We start from the raw sequence: 26,505 nt of genomic DNA on the forward strand, positions 1-26,505 counted from the left end.
TGCTCATCTAGTTCTAAGATATTCAGCACTATATGAATATAACCCTTTTCATTGGATTTTTTTTCTGCTAAGAAATTACTTTGTATGCTTATCAGAGAGAAAATATCAGAACACCTTGGCAACATGTGTAGACTTTCATTCCAGAATTTTCCAGCCAGTATGGAAGTTGAAGTCTACATATCTTGAAATGGCCAGGCTTGAGAAACCTTGTTGTACATGACTTTGCTGTTACTTTCAATGTTTTCCATATTGTTGTCCATATTGTTGTACATGACTTTGCTGTTACTTTCAATGTTTTCCATATTGGTTGTTCCCACTGTGATTTTGGATCCTGCAGGTGAAGTGAGCAACATTTTGCTCAAACATTCCCCTGTAGGTTATTGATGGAAGTGGATCTGTGAATGCTATGCCATTCAAGGAATTCTAACTTGGGATATCTGAGAAGATTCACTGGAAATGCAGTCCAGTTACCCAATTCTGCCATGCTTCTGCATTAATTATTCAACTTCTCAGCTGGTAGCCACACATGCTGGCAGGCTTACTAGTACTCCAGGGCAGTTTGTCAACAATATTGCCCTCATGCCTTAAGCCCTCTTCTGTTTTTGCAGTAGTTATGCTTACTACAAGGCTACATAATCTTGGCCTTCTTGGAGTCACTATCCTTCTGCAAGCCATTTCTGTTTCTCTTTGTACTTTTTTTTCCAAAAGTAGGTACAGACACAGGAGCCCACTGAAAACTAGGGCCTGCTTTTTTAAAGACTGAAGTCTTTGTGCCTTTGAAATTAGCACTCACGAACAAAAAAAAAAAAGAGAGAGCAAAAACAAGGCACAGATGGAAAACAATCTGTGCAAAAGAAATGGGGTGGAGGTGGGACCCATTATGTAAAGAGAAAAGGTCAGAAAAAGGCTTGAATATTGTTGCCATATATACAACTTACTCACAAAATACAGACATTGCTAGATTTCTTTATGAGTTCCTAACTTTTTTTCAATAAAGATTTCTTTTCAAAACTTGTCTTTGTCAGTTTCAGTCCTACCTATTGGGTGAGGTTTGAAATTTAATCCTTTTCTTAATTCTTCAGTCTTCCTGGTGACTGAAAAAACTTCTTTGTTGTCAGTAGAAGGTGGGGCAGAATATAATTCAGTCTATTTCCTCAGTAAACGAGAAGGATTTGCAAATTGATCCTGATGCTTATTTCCCTGCCTCTCTCTTTCTTCCTTTCTTTTGTAAAAGGAAAGAACAAAACCTCAACAGTCTCAGGAAACTGAAATGAGAATTATTCTCAGTGTATGTAATGCTGCAGTCTTAAACTGATTTCCTTTAAAAAGGTTGTCCAACACAGACAGGGATGCTTAGATTTGTGTAGGTCTATAAACTGCCATCATATTATTTCAAACTGAGTACTTTATTAAATATTTCCTTTATAGTATCTGAAAAAGTATTTTAAAAAATGAAGAGTGTTTCTATTTCCTACCTCCATATCTATTGTGTCTAAATTGCTATAATAGTATGCCGTTTGTTAGAGATGCATTAGTGGTTTTCTACTATGAATATTATAAATTTTTTTCTTACAGCAATTGAAGCTCCCAAACCTATATTCCTGAGAATTATGTCAAGTACAGTTAAATTAGATGAACAAAAGCTAAGATTTAAAAAATCAGTAGTCAAAAACAATGATTGCTATACCAACTGATACATAACTGCTTATTAACCCCTTTTTGCATCATGAAATAACATCTAAGCTCACCTGAAAGAAAATCCCTTTAAAAGCTATTGTTATATTTACACAATATTTCAAAGCATACTGTAAGTGTTTTAGATTACAGTGACTAAGCACAAACCAAATAAATCATCCCTGTGTGAACCAGGCTATCACATTATACCTTAATAGTGTTTGTTTTGATAGAACATATTAGTAAATTTGGTTGGTAAATTTTTTTATTTATACCAACTAAAGAAATTTGTGTTGAGTAAAACAGTCTGTAGCACTTAATTCTAAGTAGGCACATATATTGCTGATAAACAACCCATTGAACATAGAGGCTTACTGCAGAGGAAACATGCACAAATTAATAGTCTGAATACAGCATCACTCAACAAGGAGTCCAAAATGAATAAAAGAAATACTTATTCCACAGAAGACATAAAAATTGGGGAAAAACTAAGTACCAGATATAAACACAGGAAACAGCTTATTAGTATTTCACCATACTTGTCAGCTTCTCTATGGCATATAGCTAGCTACTAGGAAAATACCGTATATACTCGAGTATAAGCCGAGTTTTTCAGCACATTTTTTGTGATCTCAGAAAACAACGCGAGCCGCTGCTGCCACCTCCTCCTCCCCCTCCTCCTCCCGAGTGGACTGAAAGCAGCTAGGGCTGAGGAAACGAAGCCACCTCGGCTCGCGTTGTTTTCTGAGCCTAGAGCCAGGGCACTTTCATTGCACGGCGGAGCTTCTTGTTTCAGGAAACACCGGGTGTCGTTGCTGCTCCCTGAGGGGAGGGCGATTCTGGGCTGCGCGATTGGGGGACTTCGTGGCTTTGGGTGGGTGGGAGCGAGGACGGATGGAGTCCGTGAAGTGGGGCTTGCCTGCCCTTGCTGGCTGCCTCTGCTTCCTTAGGGGCGGGGAAGGGGGCTCATCTGGACCAAGGGTGAGTCTCCCCCTCAGTTTCCCCTGAAGGATCTTCCGTCGCTTTTGCCTTCTCCCTATGTCTTCCCTCTGTTAAAATCCCCACACACACATACACACTTATTTTCAGGCGGATAGATTTCGTGTCTGAGCATTCTCACATGACGGTGGGTCTTTTCCCCTCCCTAAAAACAGTTAAATAAAGAAAAAACAATATATCCTCATGCAAGAACTTTTCTGCTTCCGATTACCCCCATGCTTACAAGTTGCAAAGGAAACACGGAAGCAGGGAAGCGGCTGCCCAGCTCCGGAGCTCCACACCATTTTTTTTTCAGAGGGAATCTCACTTGAGTATAAGCCGAGGGGGTTTTTTCAGCACAAAAAATGTGCTGAAAAACTCGGCTTATACTCGAGTCAATAAGTTTTCCCAGCTGTTTTGTGGCAAAATTAGGTGCCCCGGCTTATATTTGGGTCGACTTATACTCGAGTATATACGGTATTTGTTCTGATCTGGCAGAAGCTATTTTGGCAGGCTGAATTTCAGCAGGTGATACAATAAGTGTGTAACATCTTTTAGGGAGGAAACAATTTCCCTTCACATAAAAGACTTTCTCATTTTATTTTATATGTATTCTCAAATCATAACATCTGATATTGATCCATAAGTAATTTTGTATTATCTAAGTCAGGGTGTCAAACTCACATAGTCATGGTGGTGTCACATGACGTATTGGGACTTTCCCTCTTCACTAAACTATGCATAGACTCATCCAGCCCAAGACCTGTGACTTTGAAAGCCCTGATCTAAGTGTTCAGATGATTGAAAGCATTAAAAAGCATCTGTAATTTTTTTTAATGGAGTTAATTGTTTCTTTTGGGGATAGGGGTTCTGGGCCTATAGCTATTTAAAACAGCCAAAATTTTGCATCCTTTGCATCCTGCAACTTATAGCATTAGCTTCATCTGCACTTCATTCTGGTTAATAAGGAAGTATTTCTGAGCCTCCTAGATAATAGTTTATGTCCATGTCAGTGGTTATGCAGGAAGAGAAATACTTTGAAGATAGTCTGTAGATTCCATTAAAAGGTCAATCAAGTTTTTAGAAAATTCTTCAAAAGGGCCCGCTTCACCATTATATTCTTCTGGGAGAAGGCTGACTGGAAAATGTTTCTGGAGCCCATGTGTAAAGTTGTTCCCATGCAGATGGATCTGCAATTAGATAATATCTGGATTCATATACTATGCTACAGATCAGCTTATAAGATGACTGTTAACTTAAAATAGTGTTAAACCAAGTGTCTTGATTTATCAGCTGAAATTAAAAACAAATACATAAAAAGTCAAAAAAATCATAATTATATGAAATTAGAAATAAGATACAATGAAAATGGATTCCCCTACTGACCCATCTGAATGTCTAAATAGACATTTTCAAGATTACAATTCAATGAATACAAATCTATACAGAAAATGTATATAAAGTGATATGGAGTAAAATGTCATATATTTTAGGATAAGAGCTCTATTAGGATAAGAGCTCTATTCTCTCAGACAGGGGTGGGATTCAATTTTTTTAACAACCGGTTCTGTGGGTGTGGCTAGGTGGGCATGGCCATGTGACTGGATGGACGTGGACTTTTCTGTTATTTTTTGCAGCACCTCTCCTCCCCCATTTTTGGGCCTTCTGGGCCTCTGGAAGCCTCCTGGGGGACATTTTTGCTCCCAAAACACTTCCCTGGGGCTCAGGAAGGAAAAAAAATGGAGCAAGGGGGGCATGTAACACCCCCCCACACACACACACACACTCCATTTTGGGGCCTTCTGGGCCTCAGGGAAACCTTTGGGGGGGGCATTTTTGCTCCCAGAAGGCTTCCCTGAGGCTCAGGAGGAAAAAAACAGAACCTAGACTGGGCATGCAGCACCTACCCATGCTCCATTTTGGGGCTCAGGAAGAAAAAAACCAGAGCTGGAGGGGCAGGCAGCATCCCCCCCCCCCCATGCTCCATTTTGGGGCCTTCTGGGCCTCATGGAAGCTTCCTGGGAGAGTGTTTTTGCTCCCAAGAAGCTTTCCTGGGGCCCAGTAAGGCAAAAAATGGAGTGCAGGGATGTGTGTGTGCTATCCCTACTCCATTTTTTGCCTTCCTGAGCCTCAGGGAAGCTTCCTGGGCAAAGCAGTGAGACAGCGAGGGGAATCCCGGCACAGCTCATCATACAAACAGCTGATCATCAGGCAGGGGAAAAAAAGAAATACCTTAAGGAGTGACTGGGCAGGATAGAATGCAGCCAGTGATGTTGGACATGCATGTGATGTCACACATGCACGATAAAGGCAGGGAGGGGTGGGCAGGGAGGGGCAGGGCCATCCAGGGGCACGATTTGCCAGTTCTCCGAACTGCGCAGAATCATAAAAACCAGTTCTATAGAACCGGTCTGAACTGGTAAAATCCTACCCTTGATCAGATGTATATAAGATATAAATTTGTTGGTCCACTTAAGGCAGGGATGTCAAATTCATGGCCCTATACTAGCCATATACATACTAGCCATGCCACTCCCAATTTAGCAAACAGGGAAAAAGTCACAATATGTCATGTGGCAATGTGACGACACAAGTTTAACACCCCTGGCTTAATGGTAAAATTTTGAAAATATAAGAGATGGAAGAGAATGACCATGTAATTATGATCATCTTCAAGAATGATCATGTAATTATGTGGCATTAAATGATTACATAATTGTTCCAGGAAAATCTGGCTTTCAGAAAAAGTCCATAATGTTGCAAGCATATAGTATATTTTTATTATGAAAAGAAGGAAATAGGCAATAACAATATTTATCAACCTCAGCAACTTTAAGCTGTGTTGATTTCAGTTGCGGAAATCATTAGCTAGCCAAGTGGCTGAAGAGTAGAAACACTGGCCAAGAGACTGGGCTACTTTATACATTTTTAAAAGTGGGGGTTTTTTTGTGGGAAGAAATAAATATGAATAGATTACTTGGATTTTTTTAAAAAAGTCTTCCCAGCAATATTTGGGAGAAGAATCTTTTCCATTCCTATCATCAGGAAATAACAATTTCACCCAAAATTACTCAGCAGAATTCATACACTCAGCAATAACATGTTTATCTATGAACTTGCATCTTGCTTTGAACCCAAAATGGCAGCTTTAAATGTGGTTTCCTATTAATTAAAATAATAAAAGAGATGTTGAATCAGAATGGAATTGATGTATTTTTTCAAAAGAAAGAAGTGCTGGTGCTGAGGTAGTAAGGGATCAATTCCATAACAAATAAGAATTTGTGCTCACTTACCCGTGCTTTGACTTTTTCAGAGAGAAAATGCTTAATTAGATTAAAAACATGGTAAAAAATTAGAGGTTCTCTAATCAAGTGGATTCCACGAACTTTTACTGGGAAACCATCCTGCCAAAAAAGGGGAAAATAAGAAAACAAAGCAGAGGTGAATTTGCTGGTTTTTGTGTTGATTCCTGGAACTATCTGGAAAAGTCCCTTCCATTTTTTTTTAGCAAGGTTTTATGAGCCATGGTGGCACAGTAGTTAGAGTGCAGTACTACAGGCTACTTCTGTTGATTGATGACTGCCTGCAATTTGACAATTCAAATCTCAACAGGCTCAAAGTTGAGTCAGCTATCTATCCTTCTGAGGTGGGTAAAATGAGGACTCAAATTATTGGGGGCAATATGCTGATTCTGTAAACCACTTAGAGGGGGCTGTAAAGCACTGTAAAGTGGTATATAAGTCTAAGTACTATTGCTATTTGGATGTGGTTTGCCACTGCCTGCTTCGGGCTGAAAGGATGTGACTAGCCCAAGATCACTCAGCTGGCCTTAAGCTTAAGCAAGAATTTAATCACTACACCAAACTGGCTCTAAATATAAGAGTGCCGATATTCTAATGTATACAGTATACTTATATAAGCAACATATAGGAAATATGGAAGAGGTCAATATATAGGCTGTTGGTTTGACTTCTGCGCTTGGCAATGTGGTTGCAAACTTTTCATCACCACCCAAGAAGAAATTGTCAGTGTGTTTTGAGTTTAACTGTCTCCTCAAATGGTGATGAAATGTTTGCAACCAATTGCCAAGCTCGGAGCTCAAATTGCCAAGTTCAGAGCTCAAACCAGCAGCCTAACTACCAACCCAAGCTACTAATATTCAAACATATTTCAAGGTCAATATATTTAATATAGAAAACAATTTCTTTGAAAAGGTTTTAAACATAATTGTTTTATGCAAACAACCATACCTATGTTTTGAAGTATGTATGGACTGCATTTATAGAACAATTACTGAATACTCAATTGTAAGGTTAGAGAATTGACTTCAGAAGTGTATCTATTTCAGACATATCTCTCACATTATTAAGATCTTGATTATGGACTACCAAAAGATATGTTTAAATTAATTAAAACAGTTATCAACTGAAGTGCACTGAAAACTATGGAGACAATGTGAAGTTATTGGCTATAAGCCCAAGACAGTGCACATCTTTGTCTTATAAGCAAGTCACAGTGTCACACAATCCAAGGTGACCAAACTCTATCAGAGCCTATAATAATACAGGGCAAACCTGAAGAGTTTGTCTCTTGAAGTCAACAGTGTTTGTGTCCAAGCAAATCTCTGCACCATTCTTCTTAACACTTAGTTGCCTATATAGAAGATGGACAGAAACCAAGATGTGGACATCCAGGCAGACTATTCTTTACTCAGTTTGAAGAAGGTTTAATTTTGGATTGTAGCATAAAACTATATGGAAAAGGTGCTATCTATCTGCTTCAGTTCAATTTAGTCCTTGGAAATTAGCACAAAATTCCACAGTGGAATAAATAAGAATAAAGCTTACTGTAAGTACAAATGCTATTTTCCTGATCACTGCTGGAGTGATCTGAAATGCATGAGCAAATTTCCATCCTTGGAGATCGAAGATTGTCTTGACTCCATTCCGTTGAGTGTCTGGCTCTCTTATAACAAGCTCAGATACCATAATACTTACACGAAAGAGATCATATGCTGTAAATATCTTAGGGTCCCATTGTGCTAAATGCAATATATAGACATGAATTATTTAACAATAAGCCAATTTTTCTGCACAAAGTGAATATTTTGTCTTAAATAACATTCTGGACTGAGCAGCAGAAATAATGGGCAACAGTGGAAACGTTGTTTTCCAAAACTTGTGCATCATCAACTATTCCAGGCACTAGGTAGCCGTAACACAGGTAGTCCTCGACTTATGACCAAGATTAGACCCAAAATTCCTATTGCTAAGTGAAGCATTTGTTAAGTGAATTTGCCCCCATTTTACAATCTTTCTTGCCACAGTTGTTGCATGAATCGCTGCAGTTGTTAAGTTAGTAAGATGGTTGTCAAGTGAATCTGGTTTTCCCATTGACTTTGCTTGCCAGAAGGTTGCAGAAGCTGATCACATGACCCTGAGGCACTGCAACTGTCATAAATATGAATCAGTTGCCAAGCATCTGAATTTTGATTACATAATCACAGGGATGCTGCAATGGTCATAAGTATGAAAAATGATCATGTCACTTTTTTCAGTGCCGTTGTAACTTAGAACAATCACTAAATGAATTATTGTAAGCTGAGATCTACCTATAGCAATCATGATATAAAATATTTTTTTTCAATTGATATGACTTTCCTAGTAACAAGCAGCGCACAATCAATATTATGAAAGCCAATATATAAATGCAAATAAGAAACACCTGTAGTATCTATACTGTGAAAATGTATTACAATTAAGCCACAATTAGGAGTCACAATTTAAATACAACCTTACTTTATAGACCACTTCACAAAATCTATCATAATTATTCTTGCTAAGAAAACAATTACAACAAATAAAGATAAAAGAGTGATAAGCATTACTAGAAATGTGCACATCATTGATTTCAAAGACTAAGGATGAATGGATGAAACAAGGAATTGAAGTACTGGATTATTCTCCATCAACTCCAAATCTGTCAGTTCTTGATAGGGAAAAGAGGGGTTTTCTTAAAAGTTGTCTAACAGATCTTTGTTTTTCTTATTTTCCCATTGCTGAAATAGTAGGGCTTGGATAACCCAGGTTAAAAGGTACCATTGGATAGAAAAATCCCAACAGGCTTTCTTTACCTGTGAAATTCTACTCCAGCAGTAAAAGGGCACCGATGGTGCATTTAATCTTCTTTTGACAGCTATCAAACATAGTAATGCTCTCTGAACTGCATCTATTTTCTTGTATTTTCAAAAGAAGTCAAAACCGCTAAATTCTAATTGGATTGTATCTAAATTTCTTGGAACACTTGTAATATATCAGTGCGAGTGACATCTGAACAGATGTGCACCTAAATATTTAATTCAACATCATTAAAAGCATAGTCTCTGTGTTTTATAATCTACATTTTGCCTCCAAGTTGCTTGTTCAAACAGATTCTCTCTCTTCACTCCCTAGTCTTTATCTGATTATTGCTTTATGGTTACATTTATTTCAGGCTTTTTTCTCATGCCTTAATAATCAACAGCTCATGAAAATTATCTGTAAATTATCGTTCAGTTGGCCAAATATTACTGCTGATCTCAGTGTAGCATTTGCCTTAAAGTCTCCCCCTTTTCAAGTTGTTTGAAAATAAACTTAATAAAGGTGTACATACAGATGTAAGGTTCATTTAATATGCAAGCAAAACTTTCATGAAAGAGTTGTGGTGGTGCAGTAGTTAGAGTGCAGTTCTGCAGGCCACTTCTGCTGACTGCTGGCTGCCAGCAGTGTGGCAGTTCAGTTCTCATCAGGCTCAAAATTAACTCAGTCTTTCATCCTTCTGAGGTCAGTAAAATGAGAACCCAGATTGTTGGGGGCAATATGCTGATTCTGTAAACCACTTAGAGTGGGCTGTAAAGTACTGTGAAGCAGTATATAAGTCTAAGTGCTATTGCCATTGCTTTATGCACCATAATAATGAACTCAAAGGTGCAGGGAATAGAAAACAGAAACTATTTGGGGTGAGATTAAAAAAAGAAGAGAAAATAAAGAAGCTTCCAGACAAGATAATTATTTCTCAACCAATTAAGCTTCTACAGCAAAATTATCTGTTAGCATTAAATAAAATGGAAATAAAAACAAATTATGCAAAACAAAAAAATGAGTTTTCAAATAAAAAAGGGAAATTATAAAAAAAAAGATATTGAAAGGAAAGGAAAAGAAATTTCCCTGGAAGAAATAGATGAATTTTCAAAAAGCTTTACTGAAGATTACAGAGAAACCGATTATAAACAGGTCCACAACAATAACATAAGTTTGTGTAAGTTATAAAAAAAGACTAAAACAGGAAAGGAAGGAGGTCAATTGATCCCTATGAAAAAGGCAGAAAAGGAGAGAGAGGAGAAAAAAAACAATTCAGTTTAATTGTGTGTGTACGTGCACACATACATATTCAGCTTCAACCACAACAATACAAGAGCACACAACAGATACAAACTCAATGTAAACCACTTCATACTCGATTGAAGAAAGTACGTCTTCAGCAAGAGAGTGGTCAATGCCTGGAATGCACTACCTGACTCTGTTGTTACATCTTCTAACTCCCACTCCTTTAACCTCAAACTAAACTCTATTGACCTAACCCCATTCCTAAGAGAACTGTAAGGGGCATGCATAAGTGCACCATTGTACCTCCCGTCCCTGTCCTATTGTCTCAATTTATTCGTACCTATTTCTTATATTCTTACTCATGTTTATACTAAAACCTATTATCTTGTAAGCGATTGACAAATCAAATAAATAAATATTGGAAAGCCAGTTATCAAATATGGCTCAGTGTTTCTGCTCATCCTTCACTTCTCCAGCTGCTCAAATTTAGCTTCTTTTTGCAGGCATTCTTCTACCCTTGTTCACTAGCCAGGAGAACTTCAACTCTCTTCCCCTCAATCCCAGAACCACCAATTTCACAGAGTAAAGGGCAAGCAGTGAAAGGTGCAATGGATACGGCCATGGCCCCTGGTCCTGATCCTAAGGTTTTTAGGGCAATTTAGCAACTATTCCTGTATGCATCTTCCACCTTCATCATCCTTCACTTTGGTGTTAGACATTAGCTAAGATTATCAACATAAAAGTTACTTGCCAATTCTATAAAAGACAACTCTAGAACCACATGGATCTCTCTCTTTCAAAAGTCCAACATAGCGTGTTTGCAACAGGCTAAGAACAGAGGGTGGATGTAGATTTCCAGTTATTTCTGGGTATTCCTTTTTCCATTTGTGGTAGTTTTTGAAAACCTAAGAATAGAAATAACAGAGATGGAAATGAGATAACATAATAGCATAATTTCATGTATAATAATAGCCTGATATCTCCTACTAAAAATCTGAATGTTGCAAGCTTAGATTTATAACACTTTCCTGTGAGTTTGTCTTTAGATTCAATAGGGAATTCAATAGAAAACAGAACTCTCAGAAGAACCTATATACAACTGCAGTGATGGTGAATTTTATAATCAAATGACAAATTATCCTCAATTTACTCAAATGATAGATTATCCTCAATTTAAGAACAAAAGAATTTTAAACAAGAGAACGCAAAGCAAAGTGGGAAACGCTTGGCTTCCCTAGGTTGCCAATCTAACTAGAATTACTTTTAGCAATTCTTCCCCATCATAAATGTATTTTATGTTTCAAAATTAATTTGAATATTAATTTTCATATTCCAACCATTGTCTCTCTCACAACCATAAAATGTCCTCTCTCTTTTCAACAGTGGGAAAAAAGTGGAAAATAAAACAAGAACGAGGAACAAGTAATTGCACTGGGAAGAGAAAGGTAAAACTGAATGGAAATGAGAAAAGGAGAAGAGGAAACTGGCTAAGAAAAAATAGGAATAAGCCACTGATTGATTGTGATGATGATCCTCTTTGAAGTTGGGCTCAACTTTTACTGACTACCCAGATAGCTTTTCTCCATGATAATTATTCCCTATTTCAGAGGTCCCAACTTGTGGCCCATAGGCCACTACTGGGCCATGGCCTGTTCAGAACTGAGGCTGGCTTGCACAAGAGGCTGGCCAGCGCATACATATTGTGTGCAGCTTGACTTGTGTGAGTGTCATGCCAGTGTACATGTGTACCTTGACTTGTAGGACCAATGGACCAGCACACGCGTGCATGCACATACAGCTCAACTTGTACAACCAGGGAACCAGTTCTCCTCTCTCTCCCTTCCTGTCAGGCCACCCAGCTATATAAGTTGGTGACTGTTGCCTTGCCTGATCTTTCAGGTTTTCTAATAGTGTGCCCATTGTCATTATGAGACAACCTTGCTGCTTATCACACTCACCTTCCTTCCTTCTACCTTTCCCTGCCTACTCCAGAGAATTGGTTCTTTAGGTAATATGTCAGAAGCAGGATAATTTGAGCCTCTTCTTTATGCTTCCAATAAAAACTCAGGGTTGACTTGTTTAATAATCCATGTGTTTGCTTCCTTGGCTATCCAGGTATTCTCAGGAGTCTCCTTCAACACCAGACTTCAAAGTTGTTTATACAGAGTCTTTAACTTACAACCAGTCACTCAATGTCTGTTCAAAGTTCCAATGGATCAACGTGGGGTGCACTTACCATCTAGATTCTAAGCTCCAATGGTTATCCCTCCCTGCAGTCACATGACTGCATTTCAGACACTCTACAACCAGGCTGCATTTACAACCATTTGCAGGATCCTGTAGCCATGTAATCACATTTTATGACAGTTTTACAAAGTCTGCATTTACTTCTGATTTTCCACAAAATCATGTCCATAGCCATAGCCAAATCATGTCCATTAGTTTGTTTTACAACTATGGTGTTTACTTAACCACCATTGCAGGCTCTATTACGGTTGTTACCCCAAGACTATGAGAGAGAGAGGGAGAGAGAGAGATGTTGTGTATCTCCATGAAAGTTATCATAGCTGGTGTACAGCAATCTAAATGGCCACTAGTGTTTTCTGCAGTCCAAAGAATTATTTATATAGTCCTTTGCCCTGATTCTAATGCTATAGATACTTTCTTGTCTATGCCTATGTCTGTTTATGCCTGTATGAATGCTTATTCACCATGGACTTATTTGGCTTTACCTCCTAGTAAATGCATTTTACATTTTGCTTACTTTTCAAGTAAGATATTTTATAGAATCACTTAGCAGATATAATTGCCAAGTGCCCAAAATGCAATCACAGGACCATGTGGGTGGAGGACAGACAACAGAAACTTGAATCTGGGTTGTAAGTACCTTTTGGGGGATTTGTAACAACTATGGTCACTAAGTGAGGATTACCGGTATTACACACACACATATTAAGACATGAAATTTCCATAATCTAACATTCTAACTTAAAGCTATTCAAATTTAATGCATCAGAACAAATTAATTTTAATCTTTAAAGCCAGTATGGAAGTGGTCTATAGAATGGACCCAACTGCTTACAAACATCAAAATAGGAGATAAAAGCAAGAAGTTGTCCCAATATTGCCATTGGTTATTTTTTTCATTATAAGTTATAAATGAAGGAAACAAGTAATCTTTAATGACACTGACATCTAGTCTTCATTTTGGAAATAGATAGTTTTATCTTAGTGCCATGCATACTTTGTATTTCTAAGGCAAAACAATGCTTTGGAGCATGTTTGGTCAAGCACGTAGCATTCATTTGCTAAATGTATATTATTCCAGATTCACATGAGAAGGTGTAAGTAATGTAATCATGTAATCCTGAAAAAATATACAATTACTTTAATTAATTGTTGATGGATACTACTAGAGCACTTTGTACTACAACAACTTTTTGTCTTCAGGTTTAAAGCATTTCACAAACTTATTCTACCCAACTACAGTACCAACATGGAATATTGCATGTTGTGACTGGAAGGATTGACCCTGCTGGGAGTTTTGACTCTGATACCTCTGAAGATGGAAGGTTTGAGCCTGCTGTGAATGTGGAGTCTGAATTATCAGAGGACACAGAAGTGAGCCAGGAGGATGAGAGATTGTCGGAGAGAAAATCCTCTCCAGAACCTTTGACTTCGTTCATGCAAGCAGCTGATCCACAAAATGAGCCAGAGGTTTCTAGCGAGGAGGACACTGACGGATGTTGGCTTGACGCTAGAACTAGGAGAAGATTGAAATGTCAATCACAATCTGAAAGGAGGCATCAAGCCAGACATTGATTAGAGAGATTGACACGCCCATCCAGGGGATTTAAGGAGGCATGTTGACTCTCAATCTTTGCTTGGAGCAAAGTGCTTTGTGGATTCGAAAGGATACGTTTGAAGCGGCCGTTGTGATTTATGAATAATTCTGAATTGCCAGACAGATTCCGGAAGACTGCCAAGGACTGGAAAACAGTACAGTTAACTCTTTTGAGTCTGGTTTTGTTCTTGTTTGAATATTTTGAACTCTGGAACTTTGTATTCTCACCTGTGAATACAGGTGAGACATAACATTTTTGCTCCAAGCCAAGACTCCATCTTATAACCAAGATGGACCCAACACAACTGAAGCAACTGGTAGAGCAGCAGCAACAACAAATAGACCAACTGTTACAGAATAATCAAGTACTTCAACATCAGGTAACTCAATTGGTTAATCATGTAACACAATTACAGGCTCCAGTTGTTCCTCCAGCTCCTCCTCTTAGGAAAAGCCCGGTATCTGTGCCGGATAAATTCTCGGGACAGACTGATATGTTCCTGGAGTTTATGGGACAATGCCAATTATTCATGTCCTTATGACCTGAAGATTTTCCTAATGACTGGGCTAAGGTGGGGTTTATTATTAGCCTTTTATCTGGACCGGCTGCTAAATGGGCTACTCCTCTGCTGACACAAGATAGCCCTTTATTAAATAACTACCAGGGTTTCCAGCAACAATTACAGGTTATGTATGAAAATCCTATAAAGAGCCAAACTGTGGCTAGACATTTGAGGGACATTTGCCAGGGGAAATGTCCTTTGCAAGAATATATTGCAGAGTTTCGTCTGCTCTGCATGGACTCTACTTGGAACGAGTCAGCCCACATGGATGCATTTCAGGAGGGCTTGGCAGATGAAATCCAAGATGAATTGGTGCATGCGGAGTGGGCTTTAACCCTGGATGCTCTAGTGGTACAATGCTTGCGCATTGAAGCCTGGTTACAACAGTGCCAGACCACTCAGTTAGGGAACCGCCCTCTTACTCAAGGTCGCAACCTCCAGTACAACCCGCGCCATTGGTATCCTATAATACCATGACCAGGACCAAGGAGCCGATGGAGTTGGGTGCACTCCGCCCTCGGTTGATGGCGCAAGCACACTCGCGAAGGTTCCAGGGAGGTTTGTGCCTTTACTGTGGGGGACCGGGACATTTTGCAAATTCTTGCAAAAAGAGGGGAATGCGAAGACCAGTGCCAGAATCTACTCCTAGCCCATCGGGAAACAGGGTAGGCCCGACCTCGGGGAAACCCTAGGTCGGGCACGTTTCACACCCCCACCCCAAGCATCTGAAATGAACTCTGGCCCTCCCCGGCATTTACTTTTGGATACACAAGTTTTTCTACAGTCCCGGAAGGAGGGGATTCCTGCGGTTGCGTTGGTCGACTCTGGGGCTACTACTAGTTTTATGGACCGGGCCTTTGCAATGCACTTTGATGTCCCATTGGTTGCTGTGGAACCACCCATCTGGGTGGAAATCGTTGATGGGCATGAGCTTAGGTCTGGGCCCATTCGCTTTGCCACCCAGCCATTGCGTTTGGTTATCGGAGACCACGAGGAGGCGATTAGCTTCTATATCACCTCGGACCTCCATCTCCCCTTGGTTTTGGGCAGGGCCTGGCTACGGTTGCACGATCCTCTGGTGGCTTGGGTGCAGAACGCCATTTCGTTCCAGTCTCCAGCATGTGGATCATCTGAGACATATCTGCACTGGTCAGGACATTGTCGCCCCTGCTGTTTCCATTCCACTGGAGCTATCGGACTTCTCTGACGTTTTCAGTGAGAAGGAGGCAGATCAGTTACCACCGCATCGCGCATATGACTGTCCCGTGAACCTTCTACCTGATGCCCCACTGCCCAAAGGTCGCTTATATTCCATGTCTGAACCCGAATTGGCTGCTGTTCGGGATTTTCTGGATAAGAACTTGGCCCGGGGATTTATTAGACCATCATCGTCTCCTCTTTCTGCTCCCGTTCTTTTTGTGAAAAAGAAGATGGGGGAGTTACGTTTGTGCTGTGATTACCGCTGGTTGAACGCTATCATGGTGAGAAATAGTTACCCCTTGCCGCTCATTTCAGAATTAATGGAGTGATTGTGGGAAGCTACTATTTTCACCAAGCTCAATCTTCGAGGAGCCTACAACCTGATGCGTATGCGCAAAGGGGACGAGTGGAAGACGGCGTTTGGCACCTGCTATGGACATTTTGAATACAACGTAATGCCATTTGGTTTGACCAACGCCCCCGCGGTTTTCCAGCATTTAATGAATGACATTTTATGGGACATGCTTGACCGATTCGTGATGGTGTACCTGGACAACATTTTGATCTACTCTCGGTCCAGGGAGAGCCACCTTCGTCAAGTCCGTCAGGTATTACAACGTCTTCGGGAGCATAAACTCTATGCGAAACTGGAGAACTGCCTCTTTTTCCAGACTTCCATAGAGTTCTTGGGGCATATCATCTCTCTCGAGGGCATTGCTATGGACCCGAAGAAAATAGAGGCCTTGTGTAGTTGGGAACCCCCTCGTCGAGTAAAGGACGTGCAACGTCTCCTGGGGTTCGCCAATTACTACAGGACCTTCATCCCAGACTTTGCCAAGCTGATGGATCCCATCACCCAGCTCCTTCGCAAGAAGGTCCCGTTCAAGTGGGGGCCCCCGCAGCAAAAAGCTTTTGAGGCTCTAAAGAAAGCCTTCGTTGCTGAACCTATATTGAGGCATCCTGATCCGAATTGTCCATTTGTGGTCGAGACAGATGCCTTTAATGTAGCTATTGGGGTGGTGTTGTTGCAAGCTCCAATGGATGGCGCACCTCTTTTCCCATGCTCATGGGAATAATTCAAGGAAGCTCACAACTTCTGAGCGCAATTATACCACTTGGGAGAAGGAGTTGCTGGCCATTACGGCTGCATTTGAGACATGGCGACATCATCTGGAGGGGGCTCGGCACAAGGTGGAGGTTCGGGCAGATCACCGTAACCTGGAACATTTGTCCACTGCCAAGAAGTTGAACCAATGACAGATCCGACGGTCGTTGTTTTTCGCTAGGTTCAACTTTTCAGTCACATACGTTCCCAGTGGACAAAATCGGAGAGCGGACACCCTGTCTCATAAACCCGAGTATATTGGACCCGAGGACACTCCTCCTCCACGTACGGCGCTGCCACCGGACTCTTTGGCCATTATTCAGGATCTGGCGGATTTAAGGGCTCGAGTAAGAGAGGCACAGCACTTAGACGCTTGGTCACAGCAAAGAATAAGGGAAATTGAACCTGACTCCCCATGGACTCTAGAGGAGGGCTTGCTACATCATCGAGGACTATTATACGTACCCACCAGAACACTTAGAGCCCTCATCATGACTCAATGTCATGACAATCCTGCTGCTGGCCACTTTGGCTTCTTTAAAACTCTTCACTTGGTTACACAGACTTTTTGGTGGCCTCGAATCAGACATGACGTCTTTTCTTACGTTGCCTCTTGTATTACGTGTCGACAAGCGAAGGCTGCATCAGGTGCGCCTCCTGGACTTCTGCAACCACTTCCGACTCTGAACCGACCCTGGGAGGCGATATCCATGGACTTTTTAATGCACTTGCCCTCATTGTCAGGTTATACGATGGTACTTGTGGTGGTTGACATGCTCACTAAGATGGCCCATTTCATCCCATGTAGGAGATTACCCTTGGCTTGTGTTACTGCCCGGCTTTTCATACAACACGTGTTCCATTTACATGGCTTACCAGACAGAGTTGTTTCAGATCGCGGTGTTCAGTTCACCGCTCAATTCTGGAAAAGTCTAGTGAATGCACTATGAGTACAAGTATGTTTAGCATCGGCGCACCATCCGGAAACTGATGGTGGGACTGAGAAAGTAATTGACATCCTCGCCCAATACCTCAGATGTTTTGTAAATCAATGGCAAAATGACTGGGTGAGCTATCTTCCATTGGCAGACCTCTACCCACATGACGCCTTTTTACACAAATGTGGGTTTTTCCCCCTGTCGATCGCAGATTCTCCAGTTCTAGAGGCACAAGACTTTTTGTCGGAGTTATATGCCATGCATCAATTAATTTCCAGACAATTGGAACGAGCGAAAGCAGATTATAAGCGTTTCGCAGATCGTTCACGTCAAGCGACGCCTCCATTGGCTGTGGGTGACAAGGTGTGGTTGTCAATGAAACATCTTTGGGTCGATCGTCCGATTAGGAAGTTGGATCATCGCTTTATTGGTTCCTTCCCTATTGAGGTGGTTATTAATCCTGTGGCTTATCGGCTCACCCTACTGCGCTCCATGCACATTCACCCTGTTTTTCACCGCTCCCTGTTAGTACCTGACACCCCATCGTGTACTCTCCATCTCCAGAAGATACGGGTTCTCCATTTAGGCCCAGCACTGAACCTGTTACGGATACTACAGTGGTCGGAATTTATGATTCACGATGGCTGAAGGGACGATTCCAGTACTTCGTGGGGAGACTGGAAAATGAAACGGAGATTCATTCTTGGCAGGATGTGTCCAAGGTGCATGCCCCAGACCTTATTCAGATATATCATGCACAATTCCCTTCAAAACCACATCCTGATCGTCAGACTAGGGGGAAGGGCCCTGCGGTGAGGGATAGTGTTGTGACTGGAAGGATTGACCCTGCTGGGAGTTTTGACTCTGATACCTCTGAAGATGGAAGGTTTGAGCCTGCTGTGAATTATCTGCTGTCTGAATTATCAGAGGACACAGATGTGAGGCAGGAGGATGAGAGATTGTCAGAGAGACAATCCTTTCCAGAAACGTCAACTTCGTTCATGCAAGCAGCTGATCCACAAAATGAGCCAGAGGTTTCTAGCGAGGAGGACACTGACGGATGTTGGCTTGACGCTAGAACTAGGAGAAGATTGAAATGTCAATCACAATCTGAAAGGCGGCGTCAAGCCAGACATTGATTAGAGAGATTGACATGCCCATCCAGGAGATTTAAGGAGGCGTGTTGACTCTCAATCTTTGCTTGGAACAAAGTGCTTTGTGGATTCAAAAGGATATGTTTGAAGCGGCCGTTGTGATTTATGAACAATTCTGAATTGCCAGACAGATTCCGGGAAGACTGCCAAGGACTGGAAAACAGTACAGGTAACTCTTTTGAGTGTGGTTTTGTTCTTGAATATTTTGAACTCTGGAACTTTGTATTCTCTCCTGTGGATACAGGTGAGACATAACAATTGCATATTCATGACAGCTGTATGGAAAGATCAGAAGGAACATTTGAATGAAGCACAATGAGTGAGGATTGGATTTTAATAAAAAATAAGCTATTATCATTGCTAAAACTGACAATCAATATGCACAGCTGCATATCACTTTCATAGACTGCAGTATATTTTCTGTCTCTGCACTTTTACAAATAGGCCAGGGAAAGCTATTGGATGCAATAGTAACAACAAATTGCCTGTTCCAGAAATAGTAATAAAAATGCCAATACACATAAATTTCTTAGCGAACAAAATGAGTTAGGCTTGAACCAAATAGGTGCTTAGCATGGATTGAAATCTCAATATAAATAAATGTTGCCCTGTGTAGCAATATTAGTTGCAGTTTGATCTGATCTGAGTGAAAGTTACAGGAAGATTTTGCAAAAGGTGAGTTGGAACACAAATTAATAGTGCAAAGCTCCATACTATCTGTTAATGCATGCATCCACAATCCCTGGTCCACAAATCAGCACTGGTCTACAGCCTGCAGGAACCACACCATGCAAGCGAGCAAAACCCTAGTTGCTCAGGTGCGGGACCTAAAGCAGTGCACATTCTTCAGTCCATGGAAAACCCACCTTTTATGGAACCAGGCCTGGCACTGATAATGTTTGGGATCACTGTGTTAATGGATTCCAAGGTTATTTATTAAATTTACACGCATGCTCACATTATGACAATAAACTCAGATAGTGAAGTTGAATAGTATTTGGACTAAAGCTTTAAAGGGGTAAATAAAAATATTTTGAACTGCCTCATATATCTGACACAGAATTCTTCTCAAACAGAGCCAAAACTGTATCCTAGAAACATCCACAATAAAAAATATATATAATAAATTCCTCCAACGTCATTGTCCACTTCATATACATTTTAAAATTCCCAACATTCTGAGGAAGTTTCAGATTTCAAATACATTTTTGTTATAGGTTTCTGAAGCCTATTGTTAGAAAGTTTTATTTTTGAAACAGCAGTAAGAAAATGAAAGATGAGAGCAAAACTTTGAAAAACATATAAAAGGTCAGAGAAGTGACAGAATATTAAATAATAACTGTATAACTAAGTAGCAACAATAAACAAAACAAAGGTTTTGGAAACAGAATATTTGTCTTTCCTTATTCCCTCTTCTCTTGTGTCTGCTTTCCCACAACTGTTATGAAAATAGGAATTTGTATTTGTGTGTTGTAGATTTATTTCTATTTCTTTGAAATATGGTAATCTAGCTGGGTATAATGTCTGGTTTGTGCAAACTCAACATTGCACTTTGAATTAAGATAACACAGGAAAACAAAAGCAGAAGAAATAAAAACAGGCAAATAGGGAAAACATGCACTGGATGAAAACATGAACCCTATCACTATTTGCATAATTATAGTATACAGTATATAGTATATAGTATACTATATAGTATACTGTATACTATAGTATAGTATAGTATAGTATAGTATAGTATAGTATAGTATAGTATAGTATAGTATAGTATAGTATAGTATACAGGAGCTGAGAGATTGCTCAGTGCCTTGACTAATTGTGTGTCCAGATTTTTAAATTCTTCTTTCAGCTTTTTATTGTCTTTTCTGTGTTCCTTATTGCTCTGAGGTACAAAGGCGATAGAAGTCTTTAACAACATAAGCTGTTTTTAACAACATAAAAAGCTAGAAGAAAAACAAACTAAATCCTTCTGGATGAGTGATGCTTTAAAAAAGCAGAGATATGCTTAAAGAAATCTGAACTGGAAAAACAATGATTGGTACCCACAAGTGAAGAATGGCTTCCAACTGATACAAAAGCCACCACAATCTTGTATAGAGGAATTCAGCTCTGGTTATTGAGAAAGAAGTGAAGAAGTTAAATGGTTGCTAAGTACTGGGAGAGCAGAAAACATGAAAAAGAGGCTTTAAAACGTTCCTGACTTCAACAATGCTATCCTTAAAAAGGAGGGCAATGAAAGTTTTGGAAAGCCTTTCAAAGTTCTCTTAATGTGTCCTGTAAAATAAACTAGCATTCCTGGAATCCCTGCAGTAAATAGCTCATGACCTGGTATATCCTCAAGGGCTAAAGATTAAGAGTTCAATAACAGTTTGACAACAGTTCAATAATAATGTCTATGGAGATTCTCCATCATCCAGTCCTGGTTGTCCCAAAGGTGCTTTTTTTTCAAGAGGCAACTGGACTTTCTGTTTTTTCTTTGAAGATATTTTGCTTCTCTTCCAAAAAGCTTCTTCAGTTCTGACTGGATGATGGGGAATGCAAAAGAATGTAAAATGACCAACTGTCTGCAAGGAATATAAATCCTTCCATTCCCCACCATCCCATCAGAACTGAAGAAGCTTCTTGGATGAGAAGCAAAACGTCTTCAACGAAAAACCAGAAAGTACAGTTGCCTCTTGAAAAAGCACTTTTGGTTCAACAATAATGGGTTTCTGGGCATCCAAGATTTTGCAATTCAATATTCTGTCAAAAGGAAAGAGCAATTTGAAAAAGATGAAGGGTAACCATTATGAAGCAAAAACCAGGCAGAGCTTAACTCCTGGTTAGGTGAGGTGTGTTTTGCCATTGTTGTCCTTTTGCCACTGTCTTTTTCTGACGGGCTTCAACTTCCCAATCTGTTTCCTAACGGCATTTCCCCTGCAGTCTCCCATTGAAGTAATAAATCAGTCGGGGCCTTGCTTAGCTTCAACCAGGTGTGGCCACCTCCTGAGCTCGTTCACCGAATGATTAAACAATTACAGAATCCCCGCATTCCAATTCGTGGAAGTTTCGGGAAAGAGAAGAGTTTGCCTTCCTGGTTTCAAGTGAAGGAGGTGTAGACACTCGGCCTCGAAGGTAGCCGAGGATAAAGAAGGAAATTAGAAGGTCTATAAGCTGGTGACCTTCCAGCACTTTAGCATGGAAGGCCCTGTGAGAGGATGGGGAGAAGGAAGAGTCCGAGCCAGACAGCAAAGCAAAGTTACCTGAAGAAACCCGCGCGCCAGTCTTGAGCTAGGAGGGGAGGAAGCAGGGAGGGAGGGCGCTCGTGTTCCTGTTCTTCTGCTGGGGACCGGGATCCCTTTACCTTCCAGGCCAGGTTGCTGTCGAAGTCTCGACACCGCAAAAATTGGATCAGACGGGCGTCAGAAAGGTCAGACTGGCGGACCTCTAGGTTCTCTTCTACAGCTCTGCACCTCAGCGCTGCAATAGCGGCCCTCACGTGGGGCGAGTCGTCTGGCAGCTCGTTGAAGTTCACCGGCGGGGAATTCGGCGGGTCTTGGTCCATGGCGCGGCCCTAATAACTACTGGGAGAAGAGGCGAAGGGAAAGGAGAGCCCGTGACAACTGGCACTGCCAAAAAAGCGCTCTCAGGTCCATTGCGAAAATAGGGATCGTCGACGCTCCTCCCCATGGCAAATAATAATGGCAGCGTTAAGGACGATCCACGCTCCGTTACTCCCCTACCAACCGCCCGAGCAAGAAAGACGGCTCGGGAGGAGCACCCTGAGTAACCCGAATAACACGGGGGTGGGGAAGCTCAGTTGGGACGGTCGAGCCCGGCTGCCGGCGATCCCCCAAGCCACAGCTAGGATGGGCGCGGAAACCGAAGCCAGCTTCTTAGTCAACTTTTCTCCGAGTAGTTAAACAGATTAAGGCAGCGTAAAGTCGCTCTCCCCGTGTTACAGAAGTCTTCGGTATTCGGCTGGATTCACTAAATGCTATCTAGGGGAACAAAGCTAGAATGCAAGAATGTTTAATTTTGGCTTAAGCTGTTATCGGCTTCTTTATGTCTATCTTATATTTAAGATCTCTTTGAGTGGGACTCGTGGCTTAATTATTGTTGAGGTATCAAGATTTAATTCTTCTTCTTGCTGTATCAGATCCTGTGACAATCTTGGAACCTGACTTATATCAAGGCAGTTTTTTGGCGGGGTGCTCCTGTTTTTCTCCTACCACCTACCATAAAACAATGAAGTCCTATGTTTAGAGCAGGGGAGAAAAAATATGTGTGAGAGAACTCTGATTTAACAGACTAAGCCACCCAAACCAGGATCATCTTTTGGCTTAGTACAATTTAGTGAAGCCCAGAAATGTGCCACTCTTCCAACACATATATTTCCAAGCAAAAAAAATAGGTGCATATTTGCAAATAATGCAGATTTTCATGGTCTTTGTTTTTGATAAGGTCAGAATCACAGTCTGATACTATAAGGCAAAATAAGAAAAATGTATTTGTGAACTGCCAGGGGGGTCAACCCAGATGATCTCTTTCAATCCTATACATTCATTCGATGGATGTCTCTGTACACAAAGTCTTGTTATAATATAGTTCCTACTTTCTTTCCAGCAGTTTAATAACCACAACCTATATGTATAACCCATGCTATTGGCTCTCCAAATAAGCTTTCCAAATAACACTTGAGGAATTCTTATTAGAAAATCCAAATTAATGCTCAAGCATTTCCACATATGTTCTTTTCATTATGTGTTTAGATGGTAAAAGCAATGAAGCCCCAGAATAAAAAGCTTTCACATTGGAAAACATGTATCTGATCCTACCTTTGGAAGGATGGTGGGCAGAGCAACATAGCCATAGAATGACAGCTTTTGGTGACCTTTTAATTTTTCTATTTCAGTACTCTTTTAGTTTTAAAATAGCTTACTTGTTTTATTTACATCAATTTGCAGTTTTAGTTCCTATATTGGGATTAGTAATTTAAGAACTTTAGAATTCAGATTAGTTCATGCTTTATAGTCTAGAATTCAATAGCTTTAGACACCTGCTGATATGAGGCAGAGATGGCTACAGGAAAGTAATGAAAAAGAATTCAGAGGGAAAGACCAAAGGAAGGACAAGTTTAAAATGATGCAAAGAGAAAGTTCCAAGCATTCTGAACACTAAGGTTCCAGACAGCTAAATCTGAACTATTTGTTCCAGCATAAGGACACAGTATGTAATTTCTCTTGTCCTTCCTCTCTGCCCTCACAATCATTGCTAATAAATCCTATACCCTATTTGATTAGGAGATGATTTTTCTTCTGTAGGAGTTAGATGGGAGGACACTTTGAAAACCACAAGTAATTTGAATGTGACTGTAAGACTTGATTGCTAAGAACAGTTGCAAAGTTTACAGATAGCCCTCAACTTATGACTACAAGTGGAACTGGAACGTCTAAGTTATTAAGGAAGTCACACCCAATTTTATGACTTTTTAAAAAAAATCTGGGTTGTTAAGTGATTCATGGAGTTTTTAAATGCATATGGCTTTTCCCATGGATTTTGCTTGTCAGAAGTCCCCTAGGAAGGGAGCAAATGGCAACTGCGTGACCCCAGGACACTAAAATGGTTTTAAATTCATGTCAGTCGCTCCACATGACTGGGGCGACACTGCAATAGTCGTAAGTGCAAGGGCCAGTGGTAAGTCACTTTTTCAACATTGTCATAACTTTGGTCAATAAATCAAATGATTGTTAACTTGAGGATTACCTGGATTTGAATTTTCAATCAGCTGCTACATACCAATCAGAAAATAAATGAATTTAAGATTATAATGAAAAGTATAGAACCAAACTTGTTGAAGATTCAGCCACAAACCCACTTGCTGAACTTACTCAAAAAGCACAAGACTGTACATCAAGGGTCTTCAAACTTGGCAAATTAAAGACTTGTGGACTTCAACTCCCAAAATTCTGAGCTAACATGACTGGAGGAGGAATTCTTGAAGTCCACAAGTCTTAAAGCTGTCAAGTTTGAAGACCCCTGTTCTACATGTATGAAAATTGTCAGGGATGAGGTATTTGTTCAGGGACACAGGATTCTGTTCCAGGCTGCTATCAATCCTCTTAATGGAGGTAGGTGTTGTGGACTGCCAGCGGCCTGCGGAGCTGGTAGCAAAGTTGGACAATGAGGAGGAAAATGGGCCAGTTCTGGAGTCTGGGGAGGGCTCGGATGAGGGATCTGCATCTGACACAGAGATGGGGCCAGGGCCATCTGAGAGTTATGTGCTGACTCCAGAGCCTCCAGAATTTGACATCAGTGAAGGCAGAGGAACAGGGGGACCTGTTCCCAGTGCGCACTTGCGCAGACTTGCCAGAAGGCAAAAACAGTTAAGACATAAGGGGCTTAGAGATGATTGGCCCCTCCCATAAGACATAAAGGAAGAGCAAAGGGACATGAGCCTTTGCAGGAAGCAACTTTGTTCTTTTTTCGGTTTAAAATCTGAAGCTTTGTGTTGACTTTGTGCTCCGTTTGGCCTTGTACAGTTAATTGGCAATTTAGTCGTTGGCAGCATTTCATAGGACATATGGATAGATGCTTATCAGCCTTATCCCGAAAGACTGTGGCAGACGTCTATTGGACTATTCAAAAACAGTTTGGGACTCATTGTGGGATGTGAATGGATATAATTCACAGCTGTTGAAATAAGTAAAAAAAAAAGGTTTTGGGGAAGAGTGTGTGATTGTTACTGTCTCAGGATACCTTGGTCAGAACAGTAGGTGGCACAAGAGGCAAGGTACTACACTCCTAAGTCTTCAGTGCAGAATATTAGTTAATGTCAATCCCCAGCTTCCCAGGGACACGAAAGAATATTGGCTTTTAGGCATTATGCACTGCCCTCAATATTTTTTCAACTTAAAAAATACTTTATAAGGGTTTTCAAATTCTATGTGTGCTTCTATGTGTGTTTCACAATAGCAATGCACAAGCTCTGCTAAATTCTGGGAGGAGAGCCAAGCCTGCAAGGGAGGATGGCATAAGTCCCAGAGTTCATAATCTCAGCCAGCAATTTCCCACACCGCAGCTCCACCAACTCCAAATTCAGGCCCAGATAAGCACAGGAGATACAACACCCTCAATTTAATTAAGGGGAAGATACATCAGTCAACCTATGAAGAACTAGCTCAGTTGTTTGGAACGAACAATTGTACACAAACTCAAAACAGTTAAATCAATGCTGTGGTCCATGACTGCTGCCACTGAGTTGTCTCTCAACATGTCATCACTGCCCTCCAGTTGTCCTCCTGTTGAAATGCTACATTTTCTGAGTGCTTAACAGCCTCCAAAACAGTAACAAAATATAAGGTTTTCCAATGTAAATTTATTTAGACAAATCAATCAGTTCAATGTAATGCAATCTTTTTATAACCTTCTAGATGATCAGTTCACAGGCGACAAGCCCTTACAACCGGATTCTCAAGAACTGACTAATCAAAGTGCAGGTCCATTCCCACTGACCTCCCCCTGAATAAATCTAGATTTTATTCATCCAATGACTGCCCCTTTATAATTTGATATTCCTCCTTGCAAGATAATTCTTTCCATAGGACCACTGAACATGGTCAGCTCTCTGAACTCTGACCCCTTATTTGCTCTATCCATGAAACTTATATGGAATTACTCCAGCTTCAGGACACCACCCACCTAAA

The 26,505-nt window shown here is 40.7% G+C and overlaps 1 protein-coding gene across 2 annotated transcripts; it reads right to left on the minus strand.

Annotated features, from left to right (window-relative positions):
• Positions 1 to 1,921: 1,921 nt before the first annotated feature.
• Positions 1,922 to 24,599, minus strand: TTPA (alpha tocopherol transfer protein). 2 transcript variants are annotated; one of them, XM_026706159.2, is made up of 5 exons: positions 22,164 to 24,599; positions 10,768 to 10,921; positions 7,500 to 7,693; positions 5,946 to 6,056; positions 1,922 to 3,842 (listed from the first exon to the last, which is right to left on the minus strand). In XM_026706159.2, the coding sequence occupies exons 1-5, from the start codon at positions 22,362 to 22,364 to the stop codon at positions 3,669 to 3,671; spliced, it is 834 nt and encodes a 277-aa protein (XP_026561944.1). In that variant the 5' UTR covers positions 22,365 to 24,599; the 3' UTR covers positions 1,922 to 3,668. The 2 variants fall into 2 exon arrangements, with proteins under 2 accessions (XP_026561944.1, XP_087787433.1); XM_087931307.1 differs by lacking the exon at positions 22,164 to 24,599 and adding an exon at positions 13,574 to 13,773.
• Positions 24,600 to 26,505: the final 1,906 nt, after the last annotated feature.

This window comes from Pseudonaja textilis, chromosome 3, assembly GCF_049901715.1.
Source record: "Pseudonaja textilis isolate UNSWEBS1 chromosome 3, rPseTex1.2, whole genome shotgun sequence".
Lineage (NCBI taxonomy): Eukaryota > Metazoa > Chordata > Lepidosauria > Squamata > Elapidae > Pseudonaja > Pseudonaja textilis.